Raw genomic sequence first — 15,932 nt, forward strand, 5'->3', positions numbered from 1 at the left:
AATGCCCACTACCCTGGCACAGTGAAGATTAGGCAGGAAGTTCCACTCTAAGAGAATCCCCATCTGGCAGCCAGGCTTTGTCAAGCAAATTGAGAATTTTCTACCTTCCCCCTTTCTAACTAATTAAAGAATTTTACAGAAACCATTTTGTCCATACACATACATTTTCTTGGTCATTCTGTCCTCTGGAGACATAGACTGACAATTTTGTAGCAGAACAAATGGTAAATCAAAAAGGAAGACCTCTCCTCTGTAAAAGTACACCATTATGCTGACAATAATCTCATCATTAAGGAATAATATAATAGACTTTCCTTATAGGAGCTTAACATATCAATAATAAAGTAACTACTATAGTGTTAAGTATATAATGCCAGAACTGAACAATCCACATAAATGCTGGGAGATACAAGTCTCAAAAGAATTCTGGAACCCTTGTTTTGGAAATGTCTTCCAAGTTTGTTCAACTAAATTCCACACATAAGATTCTTTGGTAGGCATGGGAATGCCTTATAGTATGTTTCTATGGAGCTCACTTTGTAAGAAAATAAGGTTCATGAATCATAAATGACTTTACAATGTTAACAAAAATTCACATGCTGAATGCTTCCTCAAAACATGTTCATGACCTGATCAATAAGTGATCTTGCTGTATGTCTATTTCTGTTTAAAAATAGCACCATCCCCGGGGGTCTATTTTGAAAAGCAAACTTCATCAGCTAAAAAAGCACAAAAAATAGAAATAACACATGGCACTCAACAGATTATGAAACAGATGCTTATTTACAGTGTGTGAGGTGAAACATGAAGGCAAAATGTTACTTTGTTCAGTTTCAGCTGGGGATGTGCATCAGGCAAATGAAATTTTTACCACTCTCACATCTGTGACAGACACAAAAATGCTCCAAGTACTGACTTACAGGTTGCAAATAACTGTGGTACATAAGTGAATCTGCAAATACAGAAGCTACACATAATGAAAAGGAACTGTACATGAGTTAAAAATTTCAATGACATCTCTGGTTTAATTGTGAGTGAAAGCTACAGATTTGAGAAATCCTAATACTGTTAATGATGCAAACTTAAAGAGTTTGGCGCAAGAATGCTTTAACAAGTACGATGTCTGAGGCTTTCACACATGGTTATTTTTCAAAACATTACTTCCTACCTGATATATTCTAAAAGGGATATAACGAAATCCATTTTCTTCTGCAGGATATTCCATGAGTTTCCGATTGATGGCCCAAAATTGGTCAAATCTGTCTGAAATGATATAAATTACTTGTTATTAAAAGGAACATGATAATAAGACATGAAAATTTTTTAGGGAGACCTAACTCATGGTCCTCTCTTACTTCAACCTCTAAAGTGCTGGGATTACAGTCACGTGCCACCACACTCAGCTGAGATGCTTTTACTTATACCAGTACTATTTTGCAACGTGACAGGCTTCAAGCCTTTCCTACTCCCATCTTCAACTCCAACCCGGGAGTTTGCCCGTACTGTATTAGAACCGACAGGAGAGGGAATTTTACAAGATGCAGCCAAAGTTGTTACATATTATTCAGAATGAGGACCAGAATCTGGGACATCAAATTCGAAGTCCACAACCGTCTCAAAACTCTACCTTAATAACAAAGAGCAGTAGTACATAGCCACAATCTTGGCTGCTTGTGAGGCTGAGGCAGGAGGATCACAAGTTTAAGCCCACCCTGGGCAAATTACCAACACTTTTTTAAAAAAATAAACAAATAAAAAGTGATGGTGACATAGCTCAGTGATGGATCACTACCTACAAAAAATAAATAAATAAATAAATAAATAAATAAATAAATAAATAAATAAATAAAAAGTAGCTCTTCTGACATGGTTCAATCATACACAAAACAATTATTCTTTAAACACTTTTTAAGTTTCTACCATCAGGTATCAAAAAAGAATGTGGCAGCTAACTAAAATGGTTCTTCACATTTACTTCAGAATTTTACTCACTGCCTTGTCATTTAATCTCTATCACCTAGCATGGTGCATGCATAGCATACACTCTTGAATCAAAGAATGAATACAGAACATAGTGTTTCTTCTTAAAAAATTGGTTTCTAACCAATTAACCTGTAGCTAAATAGTAAGGTGACTAGAAATAAAATCTACTGAAAATTCCAACTTAATTCACAAACAAATACAATAAAAGACTTAGATTTGTTTCCAATGTCTCTTCTAAAAATAATCTTTTACTTAATGGCTCTTTTATTAAAGTTGAACTAAAAAAAAATAATAAAGTTGAACTAGTTAAAAAACATAAGCAAACCCCCAAACAGAAATTTGTATCAATGCTAACAGAAAAGCAACATAGGCTAAAGCAAAACTTCTCAACCAGGCAAGACTTTGCTTCCCCAGGAAAATATGGTGATATCTAGAGAGGTTTTTGGTTGCCAAATCCTAGTCTGTGACTAGGATTTAGTAGACTTAGGCCAGGAATGCTGTGAACAATGCTACAATGCATACATAGAACAGCTCCCCAAAACAATTATCCTGAGCCAAAATGTCAACAGTGTTAAAGAAAGGAAAACAATGATGAAAAATAAAAGGTTCAGAAAGGTAATTAGTAAAAAGGTAATTGCAAAAAGTAGGTGAATGAAAAAAGAACAATACTGTGGCCATTATTTATGCAATAACCCTCAGCTCCATGTTTGCTCTTCAATAAATGCAGTGTTTTATGGACACAAATCCTTTAAACCAGTGGTAACCATATTAAGATTTCACAGCGAAGTGTGAAACGGAGGGCTCTTCTGCAGTTTCCATCTGCAGCATGGTGATCCGTGGAGCTGGGGTAAGGACATTAAGTGGAATGCTAGCCCAGCCACACGCCCAGAAGCACCCTTGCAACCTTGGCCCTGCCTAATAATATGCCCTTTCAACACAGACTCGCACTCCCAAGGCTTCCCGTCTGGATGAGTACATGTGAGGCCCAGAAGGGCTTCTAGTCTGCAACTTTACATGTGGACCCCCACACCCTCTCTATACCACATCACCCTCACTGCCGACAGACTATAGACTCCAGCCTGGACAAGACAGTGACCTCTAATTTGGTGGGTTGAACTATGCCTTCCCTAAAGAGGTCTAAACCTCAGACTTGGAGAAGGGCCTCCTGTACATCTGTCCTTTATTGTCTTATTTATAACCACTCTTATCAGAGTTTGGTAATTCTTTATAAAAACTTTACCTTGTTCAACTCACTGTGTGGATTCTATGTCCCGAATGGACTTATACAGATTAAACCATGTTTAAAGGGAAGAAAGACAAAATGAAGAATCTATTAATTAATATTACTTTTAATCTTCTCATGTTACCTGCCTATATGAAATTGGTATCTAAGCAATATTAAAAGCACTCTAACCAATAATAACTTTTATAGGTAAATGTTATTAACAGAAAAGACACAGACATAAAATCAATGGTGTAACAGCATATAATCAAGCATCTTTCACAGAGGATTTTGTAATATTAGTATCTCTTCTATACTTTCATCAGTAATTAAGAAAAACTAAAGGGCTGTGCATGTAGCTGAGTAGTAGCAAGACTGCTAAACATATGCAAGGTCCTGAGTTCAATTCTCAGCACCACAATAAATAAATTAATGCAGAAGAAATGATGATTTACTATCACCCTATATATTTATGAGTCAAGGACATATTAACCTCTTTTTCAGCAATAGTTTAAGTTTTGAACTATGCTACTAATTACAATTTAGTCATAAAATTAGCAATTTTTTTATTAGCAATCAAGGACAATATCTGTAAGTAACAAGCAAAATGATCTTTGGCTATTCATATTTTAAACTGTATGTAATTATATATTTGTTATATATCTATATGATATATGTAGATCAATTTCAGCAATTTTCAAATTTATATGCTTCTAACTCCAAAACACAAAAATGTACTAAGTAGGAAAAACACCTAGAAGCCACTTAGCCTTATGGAAGATGAGAGAGCTTGAGACAGGGGTTCACTCTGTAGTTCAGGCTGGCCTTGAACTCACTACATACCTCAGGTGGCCTCCAACTCACTCTTGAGAAAGAAAGAAAAAATATACTTCCTGCCAGAACTACTAGATACATGATAAACTATTCTGCTCTTAAAAATGTAATATTTAAGAAGAGTAATAAATCAAGGATCATAAAATGGAAGGACTGTTACATAGAAAAACTTCCATCTATTTTTTTTTGAAAGAGATCAAAAATAAGAATTTTTCAAAAACACTGGTGGCTACCAATTTTTCCTGTGTTCTGTATTGAGCTTTTATGTTGCTCTTATAAATTTTTAAAAATCCACCCTGGGAGTATAACTCAGTGTAGAGTGCTTGTCTCGCACACATTAGTACCTGAGTTTGATCCTCAAGCACAATGAAAATTAATTAACTATCTTCAAGTCTAAGAGTTAAAGTTACTTAAATTTGTTCCTGATATGACAAAACAATGGCAACTTTTAAAGGATTTACCTATTCTTTCACTTAAACTTTACGGGAGGAAAGAACTGCAGGCAAAATAATTTTCAATCTTATGCTAGAAGTAACATAACTAAAATCCTCCACAGGAGACATGGAGGACATGCAGCGTTATTCAGGTTGAGCTACAAAAGCTCAATTCAGCTGCTGGACCCTCATATAACAGGAAGGGGTTGAGACTGCTTCCAATGCACACACTATCCACTTCCTGGTCTTTAACATTCACAGTGCCAAAGACAAAGGTAGAACATCCCAAATAAATGTCACTATGACAGGATATTTAAGACAGACTAAAAAATGTTCTTTGAGAAGAAAAGCAAATGGCTAGATAGAAAAAAAAATCACTACAGAAAGGAACATACTCTTCATGAAATTTTAGATTACTAGTATTATTCAGATCAGTACTACATGTAGTGTTTTAACCAGAGAGTTTCAAGATATGTATCAGAAAACATTTTTAAATATAGAACTATTTGAATTAATTTCTTCAAAACTAATGTTACATAGTCTTGTAAGGCAAAATAGGAGGGGAAAAAAGGAACATATAGTAATTTCTGTCAGACTGCAAAAAGCAGGTGTCAAACGATCTGTATCTTCAAATTCATTTGTCTTCTGAGTCATCAAATTAGGAGAAGTGTATCTTCCAGGGTGGTTGGGCTAAAGTAAGAACAAGGAGCATTCCCTCTCCCTAAGCTCATCTATCAGTGCTCAGATGCTGCTCAATAAAGCTATATCCACACACGTATATTTAAGCCAGAAAGGACCTGTACTGCATGAGATAAAAAGTAACTGGGATATACCTGGTGGGGAACTCCTAACCAAAGTATCCGTGAAAGTGCCCAAAGCCCCTGAAATTCATTATTGACACAGAAATAGCAGGAGTAGTGGCTGGCCTCTGCATCAAGGCTGAGGAGTGCCAGGACTGGTGAAGGTTAATCATTAATCCTGTACATAAGTGCATCTCGGCAGCAGGATTGTACCCAGAGGAATTTGTGGCTTGAGAGAAGGAAAAGGAAAATAAAAACTGAACTACAGGAAAATTTTGACATATACTATTGCCGTCTGAGAATAAACTGAGAGAAGACATTTACTCCTTTGCCCTAAAAATAAGAACTACAGTCTAGGAAAATGGACATCAAGAAGAGGAATCAAAATACATTTAGAGTCCAATTTCTTCTGTGCTCGTTGCTACCACTTTCATGGTAATCAGTACCATTTCTCATCTCAAGAGCCTCCTCATTGGTCACTGTCCTTCTATGTTTGTCCTCTCCACACAGCATGCTCTTTTTAAACATGTTTGTCCTCTCCACACAGAATGCTCTTTTTAAACATAAATCAATTCATATCAGTAATAAAATTTTCAAACATATCTCTAGTGGTCCATAAAGAGCAATCTGGTATGACGCCTTTTAACAATACAGTAAGTCTAAGAATAATTTCAACACAAAAACCAAACAATCCACTGTACTCTTTTGTTGCCTACAAACTGGGGTAGACTACTCTCTGCCAGAAGAAAACAAATGCTGTCAGTATTCAACAAATACTGAACGTAATAAAGTGTCTCCCCCACAGAAAGCAGTTTCCTAATAGCCTCTTCCCACCCATTTGGAATGCTATTACTCCACATAGCATTCTTAGGTCTCACTATTTACTAACTTTACTAAGTTAATACCACTTTCTAAACTCCAACTCATGCTATTTATTTCTTCCCAAAAAAGTATCAAACTTGTCCTTATCTCAGTTTCAGCAACTTGGAATCTCCACTTCTCTTATGTTCACTGTGACACTTCCTTGTCATGATTCAAACACAAATGTTTCGTCCTCAGACTTCCCTCATACTCCCCACCAAACTAACCCAACTCTCCAATCATTCCCTAGACCAGCGCTGTTTTCTTCTAAGTACTTACCATTGCTTGAAATCAATGTACTTATATGTTTAATTATTTTTTGTACCTCTATCTCAGCTAAAATATAAATTGCACAAAAGCAAAGCGTTTTGTCTTCAGTATCTTCACCCTAGAAAGTTCAAGGCACAAGTACATATTGAGAAATTTGTTAATAAATGAATAACCAAATGATATCTAACTAGGTAAATGGGGACAAGAAAAAGAGAGAACTGTAAATGTTTCATGGCTAGTGGAAAATCAGACACTAAGGGGTCGCAGTACTTGGGTGTAATTCCCACCTTTGTTATTTAATAGCTGTATAAACTACTGACTTGGCAAGGCATTTTTAAAACTGTGCTTCAGTTTCTTCATCCATAAAGTGAAGATAATAACTGCATATTCATTAAATTATTGAAGGAAAAAAGTTAACACATACACAGCACTACATTAACTGTTTGCTATTACCATTATATTTGGGCTACAAGAGAAGATGCTGAGCTTCGAGATCATAAGTGGTTCTGCCCAAACCAAATCACTGCAGGACTGTTGGAGTGTTTGGCCTAACTTGGGACCCAGAATCATCAAATTATACGTGAATATTGCCTACAGAAGTTACACAAGTGAACAATCTTTGCTAGCTATGGAAGGGAGAGTTAAGAGCCATAACACAACCCCTCTACAATGTTCTATAATACTCTAAGCTCTTTAGGACCTCCTTTGCTTCCTCCAACTCTTCTAGGTTCTATCTTCTCATTCTTTGAGTATCAATCAGTTGCCATTTACTTTCTATTAATTTCAACTGCATTTTTCTCCAGTCACATCATGGAATACTGTAGGGACAGGAATAGTGGTACAAGCACACTTAAGCTAACATTTGAGGAGGCTTCCAGTTTGCGCAAAGCTAGCTAAGTTCCACCTCTACTACCCTTAACACCAAATAAGTGCTTCTCCCTGACCCTTCTGTTTCCTTATATATCCTACAATATTAGGAGAGGGTTATGAATGTAATTCTGTGGTGTACCACTTACCTATCATAGGCAAGGCTCTGGGTTTGATCCCTAGGGCCACACACATATCCAGAAAAAAACAAGCAAGGGATAGTCATGCACACCTATAATGCCAGCACCCCATGAGGCTGAGGGAGGAGGACTACAAGTTCAAGCCCAGCATGTGACAACTTAGTGACTTAATGTGAGACTGAAAACAAAAAGCCTGGTAATGTAGCTCAATGTAAAGGCCCCAGGTTCAAAAAAACGTAATTTTTATTGTAAGTAATATATGGTTATTGTATGTATAGGGAGAAGAAATAATCACGATGCAGGAGGAAAAAGATTTCTTGTTAATCTGCAAAGATAAACAGTTACAACTCATACTTTATTACACCACAGGTTTATAAATGAAGTCAATAAAAACTATTTCCTATGAAAACTGTAAATAATTTAAAACTATTGCTAGAAAGCTAACACTAATCTTACATAAAATTTTAAAAACAGTAATCAGTAAATTTTAGTTTTACATCAGCCAAAAAAACCATACCTACAAATTAGGATATCTTTACTACATGTATTCCACAAGTCAATCCCAGGAACGGTCATTATCTTGAAGCAGGCAAAATTCAACTACTGTATTCTAACCAATTAACAAGTTTATTTCAATTTTATTAACATAAAAGATTCAAAAATCAAAATTTTCATAATGTAAAGAAATTATTGTTGTTCTATGTGCGCAGATTAAAAAAAATTTTTAAATGACAATTATACTTGCATTTTCCCTTAATCTGTAAAACAACCCTTAAAGTACCTTGATGGCCAAAAGGATATTTACAGAGCTGGAGCAATGTGGTACGCCAGGACTAATCAGCTAATTGTATTCCTATTTAAACTATTTATAGACTTACAACCAGTAATCTGCTGTACTATTTTTCAGAACTACTGTAAATTGAAAAAAAAAAAAACGTTTTTTGTCTTAACCTAGTTTATCACTTTCTAAGGTTCAGAAAGCCAGAAGTATATTGAACAAGCAATCAAATTCATTTTCACTTCACTCAAAAAGCACCGTAATGTCCTAAGACAAAAACAAAAATCTATTTAATATTTGCAACACCCACAGGGAAAAAGCCCATTACAGTCACAACAAATCTTTGTGAAGTGTGTTACTGTGAGAATTCTCTCTTTATCCCAATATAAATATCACTTAGGCTTCCAGTGAGAACAAGTAAATTAGAAAACACTACTGACGATTACTGACAAACAAGTGCTTTCAAATACGATATCACCAGTGGGCACTGGACACGGACATGGAGTATATATACAGCTGCTAACTAGGATTAAATGAGGACTTTTATTTTTTATTTATTTATTTATTTTTCCCAGTACCAGGGATCGAATTCATGACCTTGCGCTTGCCGGGCAGGCACCGTGCCGCTGAGCTAAACCTCCAGCCCCTAACTGAGGACTTTTAAAAATACTAATATACAGGACCCTTCTCAATTATAGTATCTGATTCCCTGGCATATGTACTTTTGAAAATTCCCCAGATAACTCTAATATGTAGCCAGATTTAACAACCTCCAGATGTAATGGAAAATACATTCACTTTAGAATCAGAGATCTAGGTTCAAATTCCTGGTCCCACTCCTTAGTTAACCTCATTTCCTCACTTACAAAGTAGATAATATTTATCTAATTCCTGCAGCAAATCAGGAGATAATGTATGTAGAACTACGTAGCCTAGATAGCAAAGAAATTTAATAATTGTAATAACCGCCAGATAAATTCTGTTCTATATATACCCTATTTAATCTCATGGTTACCTGGAAAAAACAGGCCTTTAAAAGACATTCTCAATTTGCAAATAACTCATATGATATAATCCCATGGAAGATTAAAGAATAAAACAGAACCTAAAAAGAACAAGACAAACTTAACTTACAGGATACATGTAGAGTGAAATCCATCAAACTATTATACACCTAATTGAGTACTAAGAGTTGCAGAGAGTAAATTAATAAAACAATTACATGGTAGGCTTTCTCCTTCACTTAATATGTATTTGGAGAAACCCAAATTGCTACAGAAAATTATCACAATTTCTAATAGGTCTGATCAGTTCTTATATTGTACTACCAGTGTCTGATGGCTGAGTTCCTCCCCAGTCCTGCCCCCACTCCACTTCCCCAGATAGCACAGAAGACGGGCAGGTATTAAACACATATCAGAAGTTTAGGCTGCTCCAAAACACCAAAAGATGCTAGAATGAGAAACAGGAAAGACCTGTGGGCTCTCATTATATTAGCAATCACTTTTATATTAGCTCAGAATTTAGTTGTTAAAAACAAAAAACGTACAAAGTAACCTTTAGTAACATGTAATAAATGTAATATATCCTATAAGGTACAAAAATTCAATTAGGATTTTCAAGAATCCTAATAGTAAAAATGAGAAAAAAGTCATTAAAACTTGAATTACCCTACCAATATTTCTTGTATTGTTTATTTAGAACTCAAATAACTGGATTCCTTACCATATATTGTTTTGGTTGAAACACCTAAAAAATAAAAACACTGGGGGGACTTCTATTATACGTAAAGTCTCTCCTTTTAATACAAGCTTATGAAGTTATCTCCCATCTCTTCCCATTTCCTATACTCCTGTCTTTCCCCTGGAGCTCCTTCTTTATCATCTAGATCTGTGACAGTGACACTCAGAGGTTCCAATGGTAATGAACAGCCCACTGTGGTACAGGTGCCATAGGCTCACCACCACTGGTCTAGCTGGGTAAATATTAAAGCTTTTTATTTTTTGGAAAGTATGTGCACTGTGCTTATAGTGTTTTAAAATCCTACCAAAAAAACCCCACCAACTTTAAAATACATAAAACTAAATACAAGTTAATATACCTGTAGAACAAAACCTAAGGAGTTATAAAGGAAAACAAGGCTAGATTAAGAAAGCCAAACTCTTGACATTTTGAATGTGAAATGGTAATTTGAAATTTACAAGAACTTTGGAAATTAACTCCAATTAGAAATACTGCTTGGGATATTTTGTTATCCCTTTAATAATGGGAAAGACAGAAATAAGCTAAATATAAAAGAACTTGTAGAACTCAAGGACATTCTGGATTCTAAAGGGTCCCAGCGGGAAAAAATGCTTAAGTAAACAGCCACTGGGAAGCCAGCAATCACTAAACACATTTGTACCTTAGATTAGCAAACTTGTTTAGTCCACACTCTTTTTTAATTGTATCTTTATCCTACTCTTCCAATTTTTGGAAAATCTTGCACTTCTCTGAATGCTAATTAAAATTCTGGTATTGTTTTATTAGACTTAAATGTGATTTCATCTAAAAGGGTTTTTTAATATTCTAGTTTCCTCTAGAAGGAAGGAAAGGCATGCAGTAGGCAACAAATAACTGTCACTGATTTCTTTGGTTCAGGAAATACCATTACTATACAGAGTTTTGACAGCCAGAATTCATTATCACCACAGCTTACCAAGGCATATCCTTATTAAATTACCATATATCCAGAAAAAAAAAAAAAAAACAAAACAGAATTTTCAAAGGAGCTAGCTAAAAACAACAACAACAAAAAAATATAAAGGTAAGCCAATTAAAATCATGGCAGATTCTCAACACAAACTCAGAGGCCAAAAGCACTTGAAGTGAAGTAGTTCAAGCTCTAAGAGCAAGTAACTTCCAACTCAGACTGACTTACCCAGCAAAGCTATCCTTAAAAAGAGAAATAAGGTATTTCCATTAAAAAGGCCAGCTCACAAGATATGAGTGCTAAATCAGCTCTAGAGAAGATATTTAAGAATATTCTTGACAGAAACAACAAATTTTACAGCTAAAAACAGAGGAAACTAGTGAGGTTAATGGAAAAAAAAAAAAAAAAAAAAAAAAAAAAAAAAAAACAAAAAAAACCCACTGGGCAGGGGCTGGGGATTTAGCTCAGCGGCAAAAGCGCCTGCCTGGCAAGCGCAAGGTCGTGAGTTCGGTTCCCGGTACCGGAGAAAAACCAAAAAAAAAAAACAACAACAACAAAAACCCACTGGGCATGGTGGCACACGCCTGTAATCCCAGCACTCAGGAGGCTGAGGCAGGAGGATTGTTGTGAGTTCGAGACCAGCCTGGGCTACAAAGTGAGCTAAAGGCCAGCCTGAACTGCAGAGCAAAACCCTGTCTCTCTCAATCAATCAATCAATCAGTCAATCAATAACCAACACATCTGCTATGGTTTGTGTCTGAATGTCCCTCCCAAAGCCTCATGCAGTCATGGGGAGGGCTTCTAGAGTTTATGACTGATTCATGGTCCAGTGTTGGAATTATGGGTATGAGTGCTACATCCGCCCTTGGGTAGGTAGTTTGCATACAATGTAAGCGAGGGAAAGATGCTGCTTGCCACTGCTTCTTCCTTTTGTTCCTGCTGCTTTTGCTGTCTTTTGCTGCCATGAACTGTTGCACTCTGCCATGTGCCACCCTGCCTTGCAGCCAGCCCAGTATGGACTGAAACCTCCACAAACTATGAGCTAAATAAACCCTTCCTTCCTTAATTCTGGGTGTCAGGTATTCTGTCTCAGAACATTTCGCTAATATCTTTCAGTGTTAACAGCCTGAACTGTTCAAAAGCAAATCCAACTAATTAAAAAGCAGAATCCAACAATATTCTGCATTCAAGAAACTTATCTAATCCAAAAAAATATTAATACATTAAAACATTAAAAGATGGAAAAAATATTTCATGCACAAAATCCTGAAAACAAGCAGAGGAAGAAATTCTAGTATCAGACATAGTAAACTTCAAGCTAAAACATTAGAACAGACAAAGAACATCACTACATTCTAGTTAAGGGAACAGTCCAACAAGGTAACACTGATAAACATATTTGCATCAAATACTGGAACACGTATCTTCAAAAGACAAAAACTGCTGCAATTAAAAAAATTTTTAAAAAACCTCCTTCAATTAAAAACACTAACACAATCATAGCAGCAGATTTTAACACCTTACTTTCACAGAGACAGATCAGCTAAAAAAACCAATAAAGAAATTTCAGAGCTGAACTACACCCATGAACACATGGATTTAATGGCTATACAGAGTATTCCATCCCTCTATAATAGAGTATACATTCTTTTCAGCAGCACATGGTACCTTTCAGATCACATACTAGTCCACAAAGCCTGCTTAAGTAAATATAAAAGAATAGAAATTACCCCTTTTGCACTATCAGACCATTAAGCAATGAAAATAGAAATCAATGACAGAAGAAATTTCAGAAAAGGCAAAAGCTCCTGGAAAATTAACAATATATTCCTAAACAACCAATGAGTAAGAGAAAAAAAATCAAAAATTTAAAAATTTCTGGAAGTTAATGAAAAGGACTATATAACTTGTGGAAACCTCTGGGATGCAACAAAAGCAGTTCTGCAAGGAAAATTCATCATGATCAATGCTTACATTGGGAAAACAAAGCAAACCAAATAGACAACCTTATGGGAAATGTTAAGATACTTGGAGAAACAACAATAGTTATTCCAAACTGAAATTAAGCAGGAAAAGTATAAAGACAGCAAATGTTAAGGACAGAAATTATAAAGACAGCAGAAATCAATGAAATTGATTTAAGAAATAGTTAAAAAAAAAAATCAACAAATGCAAGAGCTGGTTCTTCGAAAGAGTAAATAAAATAGATAACCCCTTAGCCAGACTCATAGAGAAAGAGAGAAAAGACATCAATAAAATAAGAAATGAAAAAGGTGAAATCACTACAGACACTGTGGCAATCCAGAAGATAGTAACCACTTTGAAAAATTATATTCCAATAAATTAGCAAGTTTTGAAGAAACAGACAGGTTCCTAGATATATACAAGCTACCAAAACTAACGGAAGACATAAAAAAGCTTAGCAACCCAACAAAAGCAATGAAAATGACACAGTAATAAAGAATCTACCAAATAAAAGAAACCCAGAACTTGATGGACTCATTGCTGAATTCTACAAAACCTTTTAGATTGTTATATCAGCAATATTCCTCAAACTCTTCCGAGAAACTGAAATGGATGGAGTGTGCCCAAACTCATTTATAGAAGCCAGTACCACCCTGATCCCAAAAACACGATGAAGACTCACCAAGAAAACTATACGTCAATCTCCTTAGTGAACATAGATGCAAAAGTCCTCAACAAGACATTAGCAAACAGAATGCAGTACATTATCAAAAAGATCATACATCATGATCAAGTAGGTTTCATCCCAGAGATGTAAGGATGGTTCAACACATGTAAGTCAATAAATGTAATACATCATATAAACAGAAGCAAGGTCAAAAACCTTATGATTGCCGGTGTGGTGGTGCATGTCTGTAATTCCAGCACTTGAGAGGTTGAGGCAGAAGGATCTATGTGAGTTCTAGGCCATGCTGGGCTACCTAGTAAGTTCAAGGCCAGCCTGAACTACACAGCAAGACCCTGTCTCAAAAACAAAAAAAAAAAACAAAACAACCATATGATCATATCAATGGATGCAGAAAAGGCTTTTGACAAAATACAATACCCCTTCATGACAAGAACCCTGAAAAAAACAGGTGTAGAAGGACCATACCTGAATATGATAAAAGCTATATATGACAAATTAAATCATCATACTAAATGGGGAAAAACTAAAAGCATTCCTTTTAAAATCAGGAACACAACAAGGATGTCCATTAACACCTCTTCTACTCAAAATAATACTTGAAATATTAGCCAGAGAAATTAGGCAACAGAAAGAAACAAAAAGGATACATACTGTATATCAAGGGAGGACCTCAACTTATCAGTATTTGCAAATGACATGATACTCTACATAGAAGACTCAAAGAACTCCATCAAAAACCTGTTCGAATTAATAAAGAACTTCACCAATACAGCATGTTACAAGATCAACACACAAAAATCACTAGCATTTGTGTATGATAACAATGAATGAGTTGAAAAGGAAATTTTAAAAATAATACCACTCCCAGTAGCTTCAAGAAAAATGAAATATCTAGGAATTAATCTAACCAAGGGAGGGAAAGACCTCTACAAAGAAAACTACAGTACTCCAAAAAAGGAGATTGAAAAGGACATCAGAAAGATGAGCCAGGCAAGGTGGTGCATGCCTGTAACCTCAGCACTTGGAAGGCTGAGGCAGGAGGATCGCCGTGAGTTTGAGGCCAGGCTAGGCTACATAATGAGCTCAAGGCCAGCCTGAACTAAATAGTTAGACCTTGTCTCAATTAAAAAAAAAAAAGAAAAGAAAAGATGTCCTCTGATCCTGGATAGGCAGAATCAATACTGTTAAAATGGTCATACTCCTAAAACTGCTTTACAGAGTCAATGAAGTCCCAATCAAAATACCAACAGCATGCTTTACACATCTAAAATAGCAATCCTAAAATTTACATGGAACCAGAAGAGACCCAGAATAGTGAAAGCAATTTTTCCCAGCAAGAGCAAAGCAGGAGGCATAGCAATACCTGACTTCAAACTATACTACAAAGCAATTGTAATAAAAACGACATGGCACTGGAACAAAATGGATCAATGTAACAGAATTAAGGATACAGAAACTTCTCCAGACACGTTCAGCTATCTGATCTTCAAATAGGGGGCCAAAAGCATATGTTGCAGGAAAGACAGCCTACTCAATAAGTGGTGCTGGGCAAACTGGTTATCTGTGTGCAGAAGCTTGAAACTGGACCCTTATCTCTTACCATATACAAATTAAAATCAAAATGGATCAAAGATCTAAACATTGCAACAGAAACATGAAGCCTACTGACAGATAAAATAGATAAAACACCTGAAGATGTAGGTGTAAGAAAGGATTTTTTTTTTTTTAGAAAGGATTTTATAAACAGAACCTCAACCACACAAGAAATAATAGCAAGAACCAACAAATGGGATTACATCAGACTAAAAAGCCTCTGTACTGCAAAAGAATCAATTAGAGTGAAGAGACAACCTACAGAATGGGAGAAAGTCTTTGCCAGTTACTCCTCAGACAGAGGACTAATATCTAAAATATACAAAGAACTCAAAAAAATTTAACCTCCTAAAATTAAAGATACAGTCTGCAAGAGAAATTAACAGACATTTCACAGAAGAAAGACAAACGGTCAACAGACATATGAAAAAAAATGTAACATCTCTGGTCATTAAAGAAATGCAAATTAAAACAATGCTAAGATTCCATCTTACTCCAGAAAGAATGGCAATCATTAAGAAATCAAACAAGAACAAATGCTGGCAAGGCTGTTGGTGAAAAAGGAACCCTCCTGCATTGCTGGTAGGAATGTAAACTAGTACAACCATTATGGAAATCACTATGGACATTTCTCAAAGAACTGAAATTAGAAATTCCATATGACCCAGCAATCCCCCTTTGCTAGGTATCTACCCCAAAGAACTTAAGACACGGGGCTGGGGATTTAGCTCAGCGGCACAGTGCCTGCCTGGCAAGCGCAAGGTCATGAGTTCAATTCCTGGTACCAGAAAAAAACCAAAAAAAA

General features: G+C 35.7%; 1 protein-coding gene and 1 pseudogene across 5 annotated transcripts in view; one reads left to right on the forward strand and one right to left on the reverse strand.

The window, feature by feature from the left end:
- Atg5 (autophagy related 5) overlaps positions 1 to 15,932 on the reverse strand; it is a 145,217-nt gene that overhangs the window by 62,097 nt on the left and 67,188 nt on the right. For all 5 annotated transcript variants that reach the window (XM_013510873.1, XM_013510876.1, XM_013510874.1 and 2 more), the window contains one exon: positions 1,169 to 1,263. In XM_013510873.1, coding sequence (XP_013366327.1) covers positions 1,169 to 1,263 — 95 coding nt within the window. The remainder of the gene's footprint in view (positions 1 to 1,168; positions 1,264 to 15,932) is intronic.
- The window catches only part of LOC102006437, a 16,441-nt pseudogene continuing 1,917 nt past the window's right edge, over positions 1,409 to 15,932 (forward strand).

The sequence above is a fragment of the Chinchilla lanigera genome, unplaced genomic scaffold, assembly GCF_000276665.1.
Source record: "Chinchilla lanigera isolate Chin_1 unplaced genomic scaffold, ChiLan1.0 scaffold00010, whole genome shotgun sequence".
Lineage (NCBI taxonomy): Eukaryota > Metazoa > Chordata > Mammalia > Rodentia > Chinchillidae > Chinchilla > Chinchilla lanigera.